We start from the raw sequence: 18,404 nt of genomic DNA on the forward strand, positions 1-18,404 counted from the left end.
ATGATGCATTAAGAAATATTAGATGAATCTTTTAAATTGTAAGTTTTCAATTTCTTTATTAATAAAAAAATCCCTTTCTATAATGCCTGCCCATGTGATAAAATCAGAAGCATTTTTGATATTTTCCATGCTTCTGTCTAGTGAAAAGTAGAGAAAATAAAGAGAAGATAAATATGTTAAGATTCTAGTATCAGAACTAAAACATTTAAATATTAAGTTTTCATTGTTCTTCCAGATGTTCTCCAAAAATTAAGAAATTCATTGCAAACCTTCTGTAAAATACATCCATTATGTGTTGATATCATGGAGACATTTTTCATTTTGTCATATATTTCTCGAATCTTCTAGAATCGTAGGTCTATAAATCTCGCCTTCAAATCCTTCTAAACTTTCCAAGCTGCAATGTCTAAAATCCGAAAAAAAAATTATCCCTACCAATTCTGTAACAGCAAAAAGCCAGAAATATTTTGAGAAAAAATAGGAGGGAAAAAGGTATAAAATTAATTTTATAGAGAAAACTGATGCACATTCTGAGAATTTTGAATATTCTGAAACAATTAATTGGGAAAAACTCTTACTATGAAAAAATTAAAAACAAGACATTTTTTAATTAATTACATAGCTAATTTTGCTTTTACTAAGAGCTGTTTCGTAAATTGTGCTTTATAGCATTATACCTTGTTTATTTTTCAGATTTAAAATATTGTATAACAAGTTGCCAAAATGAAACACTATAACATTACAGCGAAAAATAAAAAATTGTCTTATTTCAATGTTATTTTTTAAATATAATTTCAATATATTACCATTATTTTAATGAAATTTATTAATGTTACGATGTTTTTAAAAAAATCGTCAAAAAATTCTCAGATCTTGGAATAAAAAAGTTTCTATAGAAACTAATCTTAAAATCGCCAAAATGTTGAAAAGTCGCCAAATTTAGAACCGTTTAATAAAAGAATTGACATCCCCAAAAGCGAAAAGTTATTTAAGAGCTCTTTACTAGAAAAAATGTATTTCGAAAGGCTTATGTTTCACTTCTTGCTTAGAAATTCGATTATCCTATCATTTATATTAAGAAATAGAAACAAATTATAACTCGTGAACTCATTCAAAAGATAATCATATATACGGCAGTGAATCGCCAAAAATATTCCTCAAAATGCTAATTCACACTCAAAATGACAGTCGTAAAAACAGACAGAAATTTCAGATGATTAAAATTAAGGACCTTCTGCTGATTTTGGCCAAAATTAAGGACCAAAAATCGATTCCAAAAAATCTAAGGATTGTACGAACCCTGTAACTTCTTACAGGGTTCGTACAATCCTTAGACAATCGTACAATCTCCCACCCCTCTTCCCTTTCACCAATTTCTTGAGAGGACCTTTCAGCTCGTAGTATATTTTAAAGCGCCCCTGTGCTGCACAGACACTATCCATTTACAAATACCCAGGCCCTCTGGTACGGCAGTCAGTCACTAACCACTATGCTGGTTGAGCAGTTCTCCTGGTATAAATGGTAACATATTTAGTTAGCAATTACATCTGTGATTTGATGTTGCCAAACGCATAAGTGATTCCTTATGTTTCCCAGCTCTGAAAAACTTAATATCTCTATAACTTTGCTTCTGATGCAAGCTAATGATCGAGGATGGCAATTTAATTACATATTGGAATTGTTGCACCCGTCCAAAATTTGCTGAAACTGAGAGACATTTACTTAAAGCTATGATGCAGAGTTTACATTCAGACATCACATTAGCCATGACAACATATTTGAAACATTATTAACTGATGAACTGTTGAAACCCTAAAGTGCCTATTTAAAATAAATTAATGTATGTTTCCATATGTTGTTTATCTTAAATTGCTTCGTTACATATACATTGGATAAACTGTGAATTGTATACAATGCATGAACTAGCCCTTAACTTTGCTTTTTCTATATTCTCTCAGTTGAATTGATAAATTTAACCTTTGACCTTGCCTTTGGGTGAGCGGTGTGATTGCATCCAGTTGACTTAATTACGGCGAATGGCCTTAAAGCATAAAATTGAACTATGCATAGCAGTAAGTAACCATGTGTTCTTTGCCCAGGCTGAAATGCACCACTTCCTGTTTCTTGCCAAACATAGAAGTGGTTGAAGGGTAAAGTCACCAAGTACAGGTAATTTGACCTGGGTTCAAATCTGGACAAATGGATTAGTTGTATGGATGATTTTGTGTTCCATGGATAACATGGATACAAGACAGTTTCCTTTAGAAAGATTTCTCAAACATTTATCTAAGGCCGAAAAAAGCATCTTTTATATTCATAGTGCATTATAACAGCTCATAATATCAATAACTTTCGAAAATGTTCACTTCATTAAAAAAAAAAAAAAAAAAAAAAAAAAAAAAAAAAAAAAAATTCTGAATGCAGGACAAAGACTGAAAACTGGAAGTCCAATATTCAAAATTATAAAAAATCTGGACCTTCAGACTACTCTTTTTTTTCCCCCTTAATTTTTTTTGTAAGCTTTAAGTATATGCATTTGATATTTTTTTACAATAAAATTTTGACAAACATGATTCTACATTTAACTTGAGTGCTAAATAAAATACGTCCATATAAGAAGAAACAATCATTTATTAGCATAAATCTGCATGATCAATAATCGGACCATAGCCACTTTTTTGTTTGCTATACAATTCGAAATGAAACATTCTACAATGAAATATCGCTGAATTTACACTTGCTGAATAATTAATGCTTCTCTCAATGAATCAATCCTAGACAGTAACCTGGTGAATCATTAGTTATTATTTTTTGCTTTCATCACCGCATTGCAATCATTGGTATTTTTCCGTTTCGCCGGTGCAAATCTCGCCCAGCAGACTTTATTGGCAACAACATACAGTACACATATAAAAAATTTTAACAAATGTTAGTTCTAAGAATTTTTTATTTCAAAGGCATAAACATTTTAATATTGTTTAAAATTGTGTAAAAAGCCAATAAATAAAGACAGTAAATTTGTAAAAAGACATTAATTTAAGAATTTACTATGCTTTCATGGTTCAACATCCTGATTTGCCGGTTCTTATAACGTGACCCCAAGTGATCTTATCTCACGTAAACTTTGCTACAAAAATCTCTCAGTAATTATCTACATCAACTTAAAGCTAAATCATAATTTTGAATACAAGTTTAAATGCAAGAATTATTTCAATTTGTACGAATAGCTTACTCAGAAATTATTTAAAACCGCAGTACTTTACTTCCTTAGTGCATTCTCATTAGAACTGATGAATTTAGCCCTTAACTTTGCCTTTTCTATATTCTCTCAGTTGAATTGATAAATTTAACCTTTGACCTTGCCTTTGGGTGAGCGGTGTGATTGCATCCAGTTGACTTAATTACCGCAAATGAGCAGAAATTTAAGAGAAATTTCTTTCCACAGGCAAAAAACAGATTTTGCAAATGATACTTATCAGCCAGAAGATTACATTTAGTCCTGTTTGAATTACGAATAACTGATTTGTTATTCAGATAAGGCCAGGACCGGTGTCAGAGCTCATGCGACTACATCGGGCAGCAAAATTTTTAGAATTTAGGTAGATGTTGGAATTTATTTACTTAGGACTCAGATAAGAGTCATGTGCAGAAAATATACATAAGAATTAGTAAACAACTAAACTAATGTACTTCAAGATTAACTTCGCCAGTGTGCTGTAAAATCAAGAGAAAATTTAGTGGAATAATACATCTTTAGTAACCAATCTTATGATATATAGCCAAATGTGTATAGATACTTTGATACTTAATGTATAGTGAACTTTATGATGTTAGCTGCTAATGTAAAGTTTTTCAGATATTGCAAAAAAAAAAAAAAAAAAAAAAAAAAAAAAAAAAAAAAAAAAGTTTGAAATTAATTGAATCTGTGAAGAAATGTAGAGAATTGTAATAACTGAAGATGACATAAAAGAAGGTTTTCATTGTGATGACAATGCCCTGATCATCAATTAACTAACGGACAACAAAATCTGTAATATGGTTCTAAATCTAAAAATATCACTATCAACAGTGAAGAAAGGGGCAGGTTGTTGAGAACAAAAAAATTCTGACTAACAATTTAGTGGGAATTCTCAACATGTCAATTACAGGACTTTTTAAGTAAACAAGAAATTATGTTTATCTACAAAGGATTTAATATTTACATTGAAATAAATGTTTATTAAAGCAAACAAACAAATATTCAGCTTTTTTTTTTTTCCAAATTTTGATTATTTCATATCTTTAATTTTATAATTTCTACATGTCATCTTACTAGGCTTAAACCGATGATCTAACATCCCAAATCCAAAACACCCGAAATCCAAACAAGTCCGAATATTGGACTTTGTTCAGTATACTAATAATAAAATAGCACCACGTTAAAAAGCCCACAATACAGAAACTGGCAATAAAAATCTGATGTTGGTAAGAATAACTTAAAAAGTGAACTGGAAGCCACTGCTAAAAAACTGTACCCACAGTATTTTTTTAACTATAAAAAATAATAATAGGAAACAGATAACATTGACAATCACAAGAAAGCACCTCTCAAAATATTTCTTTCTGAAATAAACAAACAAACTCTTGCTATGTAAAAACATTTAAAATATATACAATTAATTCAGTATTATGTAACTTTATTATCAGCAATGTGAAATCAAAAGTGGTAATAATATTAAATGTCAAATGTAATCATTATACTGTCAAATCAACATTTCTATACTATTTCAATCAGCCTCTCTATGATTTTGATATACATTTTGCATAATACAATGTGATTATCTTCAAGAGATACAGCAATGAAGTCTAATGAGCATATTAATGAAGAATGAGCATAATTTTTTTCTTGTTTTTCTAAGCTGCTTCGGATATATTTCCCCGTCCCAAGCATTTCTAATTCACAGTATAATTGCTTTAAACATTATTTTCGCGTTTATTAATTATATTCTTATCTTTGGTTCAATCTAGCATTTTGAATTCAGTTGCAACATACTAAAATTCTAAATTATTTCAAAGTGAGAGAGAGATAAGGAAGTTAATCAACTGATTTGAAAAAAAAAGTTTAAAAAAAAATGAGTTATAACGACAGCTCGATGATCTTTTTCAATTTTCATTTAAAAGAGATGAGCTGGCGTAAAGTGCATTCAAAAACTTAAGGATCAGAAATAAATTCAATTTATATATAAACGGAGCGAACAATTTAACAACTAATTTCAAAAACCCACAGCTCTGGTCTTTTTTCAAGAAATAAATAACTATGCTTACATGCATCTCCATGCATTTATCACGGAAACTTCTGTCGTACATGTATCAACTTCGTACGTGCCGCAACAAACACGACACGTACTTGTCAACCACGAAGTTGAAGTTATGCAGCGTTATGGTTCTTTTCTCGTAACTTTTCAAATGTATTATTGCTTAAACTTTTCTATAAATATTCAGAGTAATTAAATACATCTTCAACGATAATAATTTCACATGCAAATTAAACGCTTATCATACAATTGTTTTTATTCCATCAATGTTTATGTTATAAATTTGGCAACAACCTTTTAAGAGCCGTGAATCTGCTATATAACAGATTAAAGACATCGCCAATGTGAAAGATCCTGGTTGCCATGCTTAGCATTTATCGCTTCCTTATCTTTTTAAATATATGAAAATATGCACATTTCTTGGGTTACATTGTTTCCGATCTTGCTATTTTTTTAACTTGAATCAGCATTTATTTACAAAAGCAACGAAGAGAGAAATTTATATCATTATTAAGAGTTCATTTAAGATAGTACATCACAGTTTTGTACTGTGTGTACAACATCTTTGAAGAGATTTTGTTTCTAATTAGATTTTTCATGTTTTCAATTTTAGAAATATAAAATGTAATGCATCTTATTTAAATAATAGCCCATTGTTACTTATTAAACAGTGGTATTAAGCTTGTCTTCTATGCAACTGATGTAAATTAAATGTATATTTTATTTCTAAATCCTATAGTCAATATACAGTTAAAGGTATCTGATTGAGAAAAACTTATTTTTTTGGTATGCAAAACGTAGTATTTTTAAGTGATTTAACACGAAAGAAACTCGTTTTTCCGTTATTCTTGCACTTTTGCATCTATTTGATAGTTTTTCACTTTTTGGTGTGACAGAAATATGTTCATCTGCTTAAATGACATTTAGCAAATTAATTATCTGTTTATTTCATCAAACCTATCAAAGCAATTGTTTCATAATGCAGAGTGAGATTGATGCCATTAAATATGATAAAGGCAGATTTCTTTAAGGATAGCTTGAACATATATATTTTTTAATGAATTAACTTTTCCAGAATTCCTAATAATCTTTGCGACTTCTGCACCAATAAAAATTAATCATGGACATTTATCTTCAAGATTACCTGTCCATAAATAAATAAGATATAACACAGTACATAATGATTATGTGTACATGCAAGTTCTCAAATTTGGAGGTTCTGGATTTGAGAAAAAAAAAAAAAAAAAAAAAAAGCCAGAATTTTGGCTATTTCATTAGGGACCACAATCACCTGTCTTATGTAAAAGCAAGAATATCTATACACTTAACAGAATGCTTCAATGAAGAAATCTAAAAGGCCAGAGAATTTAGGAATATATTAAATATTAAGTAAATTTACCCACTTCTAAATAATTTAACAACAGATGATTGAATGAAAGAAAAACACGCCAATGCAAAATTTAAAATTATGCAAAAATACAACTTCAGTTTGACATAGATTTTAAGTAAAACTTTTATTGATTTCGACAGCGATTGTACACAAAAGTAAAAATATTTTTGCCACTTTTTCTATGATAAATTATTTTATTTCTGCATAATATTAACTGGATGGATTTTATGGATAGTTAAGTTTATGTGTAGATTGAATTATAACTTTGTATATATATTTTTAACATGAGAAAAAATATGTATACAAAGCTATAATTCAATCTGCACATAAACTTAACTGTTCCTTTATTTATTTATTTATTTAAATTTTTTTAAGTGTTCAATTCTCATTAACATGCTATTTCAACTGAATCTACAATCATGGAATAAAAATATTTAAACAGATGAATAATGTTACATAACATACAGTTCTATACTTCTTTACACAGCTATTTATCAAATGATGTCAAATCAGGAGAACTAGCAAGTCTGCCTAAGAACAGAATTAAAAATTTTTAAATCCTGCTCCACAAGGCATCCCAGCTGTCTGTTTAAAGCAATCAAAAGAAAGCTGGTTTTTACGTGATTAAAATTCCAAATAAAATGCCATGGAAGAGAATTTCAGGAAGACATGACAGATTATAAAGCAGCCATAAAAATAACTCATTTAAATTTCTCATAAGTAAGATAAGACAATGAAGAAACTATTGCAAAATTTAGGTATTGTTGATATGCCTGTAACAGGCTTGAAGATAAAATATTCACATGTTAATTAACTTATTACATCAATAAACAATTGTAGGGAGATAAAAAAATTAAAAATTACGATCGGGTATTTGATAAATGCAATTTTAAAAAGATTCGAAATAAGGGAATACAAATAGAAAAAAGGTACAGCCAATGAAATATCAACTATATTTTAACATACATTAATTTTTACATACAAGTCAGCTAAACAAATACACAATCGCAAGGAAACAGTAAACACAGCTAAATATTGCACCAAAAAGAGAAAAAATTGGAATAATTCAACGAAATTTTACTGAATAAATTACCTATATATATGACGAAGATGAATTTAGAGAAATCAATAATAATCATTACTCTAAAAATAAATATATAGTAAATCAAACAGGTACAAAGTTCAGTAAATTTAAAGAATATAAAGCAAATACTTCATAAAGCAAAAGACAATGGAACAGATAATCATGTCAATACGATTTTCAATTTTATTGGTTTTATATCAAACATTTGTGTAAAAAATATTATCAAATAAATTCACAAGATGAATACAAATAAAATTCATATATACGTCAATTTCAACGCAATACGCAATTGATAACCACACCGAAAATCATGATACTGTGCCAAATGCTATGATTTGGCCCTCCTTGGATTTGGCTGAGTAAGATGGTTGCCATATACATTTCCTTTTCCTATTTTGTGCAAAATTGACCGTTGTAATTAAACGCTTTCTCTACCTATATTCATTGTTGTCAAATAAATGTTTCATGAGTTAATGAAAGTTTAATTTTGATAATGTTTGCCGAGGAAGAAACAGAATTGCGAGATTTAATAATACAAAATTTAGAAAGTTGTGGTTTTCTGAATAAAATTAAAGCTGAATTGCGCGCTGGTGTTTTTTTGGCATTAGAAGAAGACGGTAATTTAAGAACAAAAGTTCCTCTTTTTAACAAGAAATTTGATGATTTTATTGAAACGTCTGATGGAAAGATAATTGTTTCCATCGTACGTGAATTTTTAGAGTATTTCAATCTCAATTTTACATTATCGGTGTTTGATCCTGAAATAGCTTCTTCTTCTTCGCCTTGCTATAATCGCTCAGATCTTTGTGATAAACTAAAACTCGAAAACACAAAATTCGACGGCCCAGTTATTTTAGCCTTATTAAAAACGACTAATGGTAAACAGTCTGAAAAAGGTAAAATTCCAAATTTAAGTCCTGATTTTTTTGAAAAGCATGCCATTGCATCATCAGATTCGGTAAAATCAAATTTAGTTAATGACATTTTATCCAAAGAAAAGGATAAATCTGACACTTTTCTTTCAAGAGAAATATCTGCTGTTACTAATGATGTGGCAAATGAATTAGCTGATGACAGTGAAATGTGTATGAAAGACAAAGGAAATAAAAAGCCATTTATAGGAGAGATATATGCAAAAGATTTATTTGAAACGAAATCCGCTACAAAAAAAGATTTGCTTGATACTACTTTTGATAAGCCTAATGCTGAAGAAAAATCTAGTATAAATACTTTTTTTAAAGATACAACAACTATTTCAAGTCTTGATCACGATCCTTTTTTTGATGAACCGCTTCCTGCAGAAAAATCTCCATACTTTAGCATTCCAACTGAAAAAGGACTCGGCTCATTTGATTTTAAAGATGGAATTGGAAAAAAAGATCCTGCAAATGTAAAAAATGAGTCTTTAGTTTCAGAAAAAGGAAGCTTGTCATGTCTAAAGGATCTTCCATCTTTAACATCGAAAAGTACTAATTGGACTTTTAACAATGAATCAAAAAGTGCACTCCCGAGTTTAGAATCAGTGAAATCTGGTTCAGAACATTCTAATGAAGAAATCAACCTTAATGCAAGAGTTAGTTCCAATGTAAAAAATACTGACAACACTGAATCAAATGAAGATTTGAGTGATAATAAACTCAATTCTGAAGAAAGCATTGAGGAAGAACTTGAAGAAGATTTTTCAGCAGGAATTGATGATCTTTTGAATAGTAGTTTATCATTAGGTGATGATGCTACAACTGATCATACTATTTCGCAAGCAAGTATAATTGAAGGAGTAGATCACGTCGAAACATGTAACTCTACTAAATAAATATATATATTTTTTTCATACCAGTTTTCATTATGTGATGTGTTGTTCAATATATAGAACTAACCAAATAATTTTTAATTAATTTATTTATAAACCATTTTAATTTTCTAGTTCTTTTCTTGATCACCTCATGCAGAAAATTAATTTTTTGTATCTTGTCTATATATATAGATTAGTAATTTTCAGTCTTTCAATTCACAGGATATTATCCAAATGCTAAAATTATGAACACTTATAAAGTGATTTTTAAGGAAATGTTTTTAATATATTTTTTAAGCCCATTTGATATATATATGTTCATTAATGTTTTAATATGAAATTTATCAAATTTATTTGCTAGAACCTAGTTGCTTTACTAGGTTTCTAGGATATTCTTTACTATGTCAGATTTAGCAGATACATTTTCTTGTGTATAATCTTTGAACAGACATTCAGTGTTTAATTTGCTAGATGTTATATAAACGTTAAAACTTAAATTGCATGTAGTGTTTTAATAATTTTACTTATTTTTTAATGAATATGAAAAATACAATAGGTATTCAAAGCTTTATATTCAAACTTGTTCATATTTTTTATTAGTCTGATTAATAAAATATACTTCAAAAAATGTTATAAAACCAACTGTGAAATCTGTCATTAGCCTCGAATTTCGTCACTATTGTATATTCCTTTTATTTATCCTCCCTTCCGAGAAAGTGTATCAGGACCGGATTCAGAAAAATATGCTTGTATGTGCATATTTGTACATACATATGTACATTTCTGAATCTGATCCTGATAATAGAAAAGTACCTTAATCTGCTTGTATCAACTATTGCATTATATTTAGAATATTTATATATATACAAAATTTATTTTTTTCTTTCCTCTAATTTCAACAACACAGCAAAACTGAATTTTCGCAGATAATTTTCTAGAAAATATTTTAGCAGCTAAAATGATACCAATTCAAAAACTAACTGCAACCATGCCACAAGCAGTGAATGTGAATTAAGACCATAATAATAATAATAAACATAAAATTCTGTTAAATTCTTATTGTAGATTACATTTTTATCAATAAACCATTGCCTGTTTTAGAAGGCAATGTATACATATACAGTACAAAGTCTTTAATCTGGACCTCAAAGCTACAAACTTTCTGCGCATGCGTAAATTTACGCATGCGCATAATACCTTTACGCATGCGCATTTAACGTATAACGGACTGTATAAGCTAGGCTAAAATTATCTATTTCAGTTAATGTTGCAGATTGCGTTGTTCCTTAATCTTCTAATTGGATCCAGCTTATTATTTTTTGCAGACTGCAAAAATTATGCTGCATTATGTCAAAAAGAGTTTCCGATTCTGGAGCTGCCAAAGGATCTACAAAGCGAAAGCATGTTTCGATGTCCATCAAACAAAAAGTGGAATTCCTGCAAAAAATGGATAAAGGCATGAAGAAAGTGACAGAGAGATTAGTGAAAATGAAAAAATTTCGATTGACAAGTTAGTCGGTATTCTCGGCACAGCAATTACAGTACGTGAACAGCGGAACTTTGTAACTGAACAAGAAATTATGTCTGTTTATAGAATTAAAGAGAAAGTATTAGCACATAAAACGAAGCAACTTAAACAACTTGCATTGAAAGAAATGTTAAGTAAACAAATAAATATTAAACTTTTTTTTTTTTTTTTTTTTGTAAATTTTGATACCCTTTAGATCATAATTGCTCTTTATTTCATAAATTATGGTTTCATATTTTTAATTTTATAATTTCTGCATGCCATTTTAGCAGATTTAAATTGATGATCTATATTGAAGGCCTTGTAATGTAAATAAAAAATTTCTGACAATAAAAAGCTGTTATAAAATGTCACTAATGAGAATAGAGTAGTTGCTAGAAGTAAAGCAGAGGGTTAAAAGTCAGTTGCTTTGACCACTGACAGCCATGGCCTCCTTCCTGTTGACAATTTTATATAGCCATCGAGGAAAAGAGGAAAGCATAATTCTGAGAACATGTATGTTCAGCCCTGCTTCCATTTAACGATATAGGTTAGAAAAGTATATGCATGTGCATATTTTTTTCATGATTGCTGTGGAAATGTAGTACTTATGCTTAGTTTCAATTATGGTATTTTATATTTGCCTACAGGCTGTTTGTCATTTTATATGCATTTTGAAACTTTGAATGATTTTTATCCCCCTAATTTAATTAAACTAATTTAAGTAACTGAATCAACAAATATAGAGGTATGACTGTATTTAAAATTTTTCTGATATATCCTTCATTTCTGACATCACTTCATTTTCTGAAATATAGACATATAGATATAAACTGTATACCTATCTTTCTGTTAACTTATGAGTAAGTAATGTTAAAGTATACATGAGGTAATGTATTTGCTTAGCTGTGAGGTTTTACTGTTTGCAGCATTTTTATATAGTTCAATTTTGCAGGGATTTTATAGATAAAAAACTCGTATATGTATGTATGTTTTCATAAGAAATAATATAATAAATTTACATATATTAAATAAATAACACATTAATAAACCTGTTAATCATGCCTTATTAATATTTTTAGTAAATCTGCTGTAAGATAAGTTTCTATTACAAGGTATTTCTCCCGCCTTCCTAGCATGCCTTCATGGTGTAGCGGTTCTGCACACTGGGCCGGTATTCCAGAAGTTTGTAGTTTGATTCCCGCTAAAGGCGTTTGCTAATTTTTCATCTCTTCTGCTTCCAAAAAACCCTAATGTTGCTACAGTGGCACTCGAACTAAAAAAAAGGGTTGTCGATGATGAATCTCTGCACCCAGGATTTGGCAATTGGGTTCCCTAAAAACTCCAGTCGCCCTTTAAAAGGAGGAGTATGTAAGGTATTTCTCCCGCCTTCCTAGCGTGCCTTCGTGGTGTTGCGGTTCTGCATGCTGGGCCAGTATTCCAGATGTCCAGGGTTCAATTCCTGGCGAAGGCGTTTTCTAATTTTTTATCTCTTCTGCTTCCAAAAAACCCTAATGTCTCTACACTGTGGATAGAATTATGAGTATTTATTCATTATTCAAAATATCTGATGTAAATTTGTAAAATTCTTAATACTTTTAAATAACAAGAGAGATTTAAAAAAAATAAAAGGAGAAAATCAGTTACACTTGACATGCAAAATTCAAGTGAAAGATCTCAGTTACCTTAATTTAAAAATATTACATGCAATCAAAATATAATTTTGTGAGAAAAAATAGGAGCTTTATGTATATATATATATTTTGGAATTTGTAGACAAAATTCAAATATCACTGCATACCTTTCATTATTTATAAGTATTTTACAACAAAATTTTGCTATAAATGATAGGTAAAAGTTTATGTTTAAATGTTTTATGTCCTTGTACATTGCTTAATGCAATCAGGTTTGTGCACTATTTTGATAACAGTAACTGAATAATAATATTAAACAATGAGAAAAATATGTCCTTTAAATAGCAATATTGAATTAATATAACCAGAAACATATTATAGGTATTTTCACAGCATTTTAATTAGGTAAGGCAAACATTTGTGCGAATTGTTCACGATGTCTTTAATGCAAATGTTCATTGATGAACTGTTCATTTCTGGAAATTATTTGACTAATGCTGTCCATACTTGGAAAGCTTCCTCACTAAAAGAGAATATGATAATATAAAATTAAAAATTAGGAAGAAAAAACCACAATCTTCATAGATGTTTTTATTAATTTTTTTCATTAACAAGTAAAATGGGGACAAAAATTCTGCAGAATTCTTTTTTCTCCTAAAAATGAGGACCTGTTTCTGATCATCCTCAAAATTTATAGAGTTATTCAAAATCTATATGCCATACTAAGGCTGCTATTTTTTACTGATTTTATAGAGTAGCTTTCGAATTTGAACTTTGAATCATGCTTTGAACCAACTTGAGGCAATCATGCAAAGCTATAAGGTGCATTGTTCTGTAGGTGACCATATGCATCACAAAATATCACAGCTATAAGGTGCATTGTTCTGTAGGTGACCATATGCATCACAAAATATCACAGCTATAAGTGAGAATATGTGATCAGCAATGATACTGAAGTAAGCTGTGGTGATGAAAGCTGTTTTCAAACAAATGACTCACTGGGCTCCAAAGAAATTTTCCTCAGACCAGAATTCCACACCTGTCAGCTTGAATTCTTGTCATTAGGCTAGAAATATTCATGAACTCATGCTGCCTGTATCATATTCCTGCTCTATCATTATCATAATGGAACAGAAAACCAGATGTGAGACCAAGAAACTTTTTTCGGTCATTAAGGATACAGTTTTGATGTTCCTGAGCCTAAATTCTTGGTGATTCATAACCATTCTTGAAGGTCTTCTGCAGTTAAAATCCTTTTGTTGCGAAATCCATCATTTCATACATACCTTGTTCAGCATCTGAATTGTAATGAGCTGCAATTTGTCATGTTTCTCTTCTGTTGCTACAGCTATATCATGCCAGCTGTCTTCCACCAGCATTATCCGACCAGAATTGCCTCTACTGCCTGAAGTTTTTATTTCAAATGCCAATCTCAATATAGAGATACCGGCACATGAGAAAAGTACAGAACATTAGCAGTTTCAGTTTGGAATTGAATCTTCTTATGCCAACACCTCATGTCTTGTTTGAAGTCACTGAAGTCTTGCCCATTTTTATGCAAACTGAAGTGATAATTTTTTCTTCTGAGGGCAACCCTATTTTATATATGAGGAAATATTAAATAACAGTTATCTCTAATATTTTGGCTTTGGTTTTGAATTCTTCTAGGAACTCATATTGTTGTACATAAAAGCTATGTTGATATCAAGTAATTGAAATTTTAAGCCAAAAGTGTTGAAATCTTAATAGACATTGAAAAGTATTTGTCTTTCCCAGGATTACATTTCATGCTATTTCAAATTAGACTTTTATATGAAATTATTTCCATGGTTATATATGTAAGGGCATCACAGAATTCATACATTTTACATGAATATTCAAATAAATATATATTTGTCAAATTAATTTTGAGGAAATGAACCCTCGGATTAAAGAAATTAATAATGCATTTTATTTACTAAATTTCATTTTTTGATAAATATAATAGTATTTTTAAAAAGTGCATATTTAAATTGTTTCTCATCAAATACAGGTTTTAGAAAATTTAATATTAAATGAGGGCTATCCACCTAAGGGTAGGGATGCCTTCATGGAGGACCTTTTAAAGGAACTGGCTTGTACCCACATGGGGAAACCATGAAAACACCCATACAGACAGCCTGTTTACCTGGTATTGAACCCAGGTTGAATTACCAGTGTTCAGCCACTTTATTCCTCAGCTGCTGGTGGGTCTTATTTTAAAAACTCTAGAGATTTGAGAATTTTTCACAATTTAGATATGGATTCAAGAAATTTAGAATTCATCCTACCTATATTCCCCCTCCAAATGCAAGTTAACATTATGCATATTTGTATCACTTTTCAGAAAGATCTTAGATTCATCAAAAGCATATCACAAAGCCAATGTAACAATTAGGCTATTTAAAAATGACATTCGTGAAAGTAACTCTGCAAAGAGAGTGATGAAAATGGAATGAATAATTTTAATACTTCCAATACTAACTTGGTAAAAAAAACTGATATTTTATAAGCTAAGCGAAGTGTAACTAAATGGCAGAATGCATGAGATGATCAGTCAAGTAAAAGAAGATTCAGACCCATATTTCTGCCAAAACCTTTACAGAAGTTATATTTCAGGTAGCTATGTAAGTCAAGCTTTCATCAGTTGCAGGCATTTTTCAATGCATTATAGGAAATTACATGTACATTGTAATGTACATGTTCATGTTACAGGCCAGACGCTAATATTTCAGATCTACTCCAAAGTTATGGAGAAACTATTTAAAAAGTACTATAAAAATAAATTTAAAAGCCAAACAAAAATTTTAAAAATTATAATTTTTCCATGAGATTTCGATTTTCATTAGTATCTTGTGATATAATAATTTACATTTTTCTCAATTTTTTATACCAATTTATATTTTTTCTTTGCATAACTGAATAAAATTTGTTTTGATTATATATATGTAATATTCTGGCAGTCGGGCACATAAGTGACAAAGCTGGGCATTAGAATCAGGACATTTTTTTTTAGCTGAGTGTAATCCAATGACGACATAAAGAATTTAAGTTTTTAGCTCTATATCTTTATTTAATGCAAATGGCAGATCATTCAAGATTACATATGTGATAGTAATTTTGACTGAATACGATTAGCTTTACATTTACTGCATCATACTACTCAATCAATGAAAGATAAGAGTGGCAGCAAAATGGTGTTACACTGGCAGGTGGAGAAAAGCAGTATAACAAAAAATGGCGCGAACACTTCATTTATGCAGCGGTTATGTAACATGCCCGAATGTTGTCGAAAGTATTGGTCTAGGGAGAAGATCCTGAAATTACAGTTAATTAGAGGTTGTCTGTTTGCGTAGAGCAAAGCCATTGTATTTTTTATATTTTACATATAAATATATTCCTATTCTTCTATTTAGTTTTCTTTCATGTTATCATATTTTTTATTATAAGCTCTTTGATATTATGTCAGTTAGATTTAAAATTTGATGGCCTTACCACAGATCTAATCTATCTTGATAGATGCACTTTGCATTCCTAATAAGAAGTCTCATTTATATTCTTGATAAGTCTTAATGGTGAGACAGGGTTTTATATTTATATTATTTGTAATTGATGATATCAGGCAGAAACAAGCATCCATTTGATTTCTTTGGAGTATGGCATTTAGAAGTGTTGAATGTTTGAAATAAAGTTAGCAATGAACTGGAATACTGTAATTATAGAAAACTAAAATTCATCTTTCAAAACTAGAAGTTTACATTGCAAAACACCACTATATTTCTTACAGTATACTATGTGAAGTTTATGGTGATCAAATAGCGAACACTCTTCCATTGGTCTATTTCTTTCATGATATGTCTTGAGTTCAAAATAATGAAAGACGAGAAAGAGGAAAATTATCAACAAATGAAGGACGTTTGGAACTTACTAGAAAAGGAAAAAAAAAAAAAAAAAATCATCTAGGCAATATACCAGAAAATGTCACAGGCTCACCAGCATCAATGTGTTGTATTTTGACAAAAGTTTCATAGAAAAGAAAAATTTATATTTGGTAAGTGATTCGCTGTTTGGCTTGTGAACAGAAAAGCCTGAATAGTGCAATGTTAGTGAAACAAAGATGATGAAAGTGAAAAAATTATTTTCATCTTTCTTCAAGGCAAATATCTCTTACTAAACTACTGACAGAGCATATATTACATACTTTGAACCAGGATTGTAATTATTGTCAGTCCATCCTCTCTGTGACTGAACCCTAAAATTCTAATAAATCATAATAGATGTAAACAGTGATCTGTGTCAAGGATTATCAAAATGACAAGAATTCCATATGGAAAAGTGTAACAGCAACATATTTGTGCAAGTGGCAGTGAAAAAATGTTCATGAAAATGCACAAAACCAAGTTGATTTTCTTAAGAATGCACTATTTGCTTTGAATGTTAATGCTCATCAGTACATGGTAAGATTCTGTTGATTAAGTACATGTGTGAAGTTTTATCTCATTTGCAGTAATATTTATAGAGAGTTCACTGAACTTCAAACTGTTGCCCAAACTGAAAGAGCTTCTCTATGGAAGCATTTTTTTCTTCCTCAAAGAGGTTTTTTTCAGTGATTACCCAAGCCATCTTAAAATTGAATAAAAGAGTACCTTACTAGGAATTTCAAATCTTCCAAGATGCTGATAATGAAAAGCAGGGGGCAGAAAGTAAGGAGAAAAAGTTTTTTTTAAATGATCTTCATACTTTTTCTTTTGTGCTCTCACGATATCTGTTACCTACTCTAAAAGTGACAAGGCCATAAAAGTAATTCACAGAAATGGAATTATTTGACAATTTGCTAGCTACTCTGATGATTAGTATATGGCACACAATTTAATTTAAAAAAATGAATTTGGTGGTAAAAGGAATTTGCCATTGCATGATTTACAAAAATACAATTATATGTCAGAAATAAAGTAGTGTTTGTTACATGCATATCACATTTAAGGAGTCAAAGGGTCACTTATAAAGTTCACTAAAAGGGTCACAAACTGTAATTGAGGATGTCACGAACCGTAGTTTGGCCATGCCTGCTAGCTTTCTAAATCAATTCCTATACATTGCATTTGTTATTGAATAGTGATTAGGCAATTCCTAGGTATGATAGAATTATTTCCAGTTACTTATTCAGAAACATGACTTAGAGTAAATATGTAATTTGAGATCCATTTTGTGAACGAAAAGGGATTGCAATTCTTCACACTAAATCGGGTATGCAAGTACTTTTAAAAACACAAACCAAAAAAAGTCTTTTTTAGTGCATCATACAGGCAGGTCTGCAGCAATATTCTGTGGTGCCCCTATTGTTTCCAGAATGCAGTGAGGTAGAAGGGAACATGTTGGAGATTTGCCACGTAGACTTCCAGTTTTGAAATTTGATTTCCTGTTGTTACAGTACAGGTTGTTTCATATTTAATGCAACAAAAAGAATAGCATAATACAAATACTGTAATTGATTTTTTAAGCCGAAACAAATTAACTACAAGTATATAAGTTTCTTCTGGCAACAGTGAAAAATCATCTAGTTATGAAATCGCCCCTAGAGACACTGCTAATCAAAATGATATCACAGTGGTTGTTCCCGTTTTCATTATGCAGCAAGATGGTGCTCCATCATATTGGCATACAAATATATGCCCAATAGTTCAG

At 30.0% G+C, this 18,404-nt stretch overlaps 2 protein-coding genes across 3 annotated transcripts in view; one reads left to right on the forward strand and one right to left on the reverse strand.

Moving 5' to 3' along the window:
- Positions 1–5,460, reverse strand: part of LOC118185518 (uncharacterized) — a 65,108-nt gene extending 59,648 nt beyond the window's left edge. The window contains exon 1 of one of the 2 annotated variants that reach the window (XM_085814480.1): positions 5,305–5,460. In XM_085814480.1, coding sequence (XP_085670606.1) covers positions 5,305–5,306 — 2 coding nt within the window. In that variant the 5' untranslated portion in view covers positions 5,307–5,460. The remainder of the gene's footprint in view (positions 1–5,304) is intronic. The other variant, XM_085814479.1, reaches the window with a different exon arrangement.
- A 2,635-nt stretch (positions 5,461–8,095) lies between these two features.
- On the forward strand, positions 8,096–9,599 carry LOC118185512 (uncharacterized). The gene has a single exon (XM_035355382.2). The coding sequence runs from the start codon at positions 8,262–8,264 to the stop codon at positions 9,579–9,581; it is 1,320 nt and encodes a 439-aa protein (XP_035211273.1). The 5' UTR covers positions 8,096–8,261; the 3' UTR covers positions 9,582–9,599.
- Positions 9,600–18,404: the final 8,805 nt, after the last annotated feature.

Source organism: Stegodyphus dumicola, chromosome 4 (assembly GCF_044657685.1).
Source record: "Stegodyphus dumicola isolate Sdum_Otavi_A_Nest chromosome 4, ASM4465768v1".
In the NCBI taxonomy this organism is placed as follows: domain Eukaryota; kingdom Metazoa; phylum Arthropoda; class Arachnida; order Araneae; family Eresidae; genus Stegodyphus; species Stegodyphus dumicola.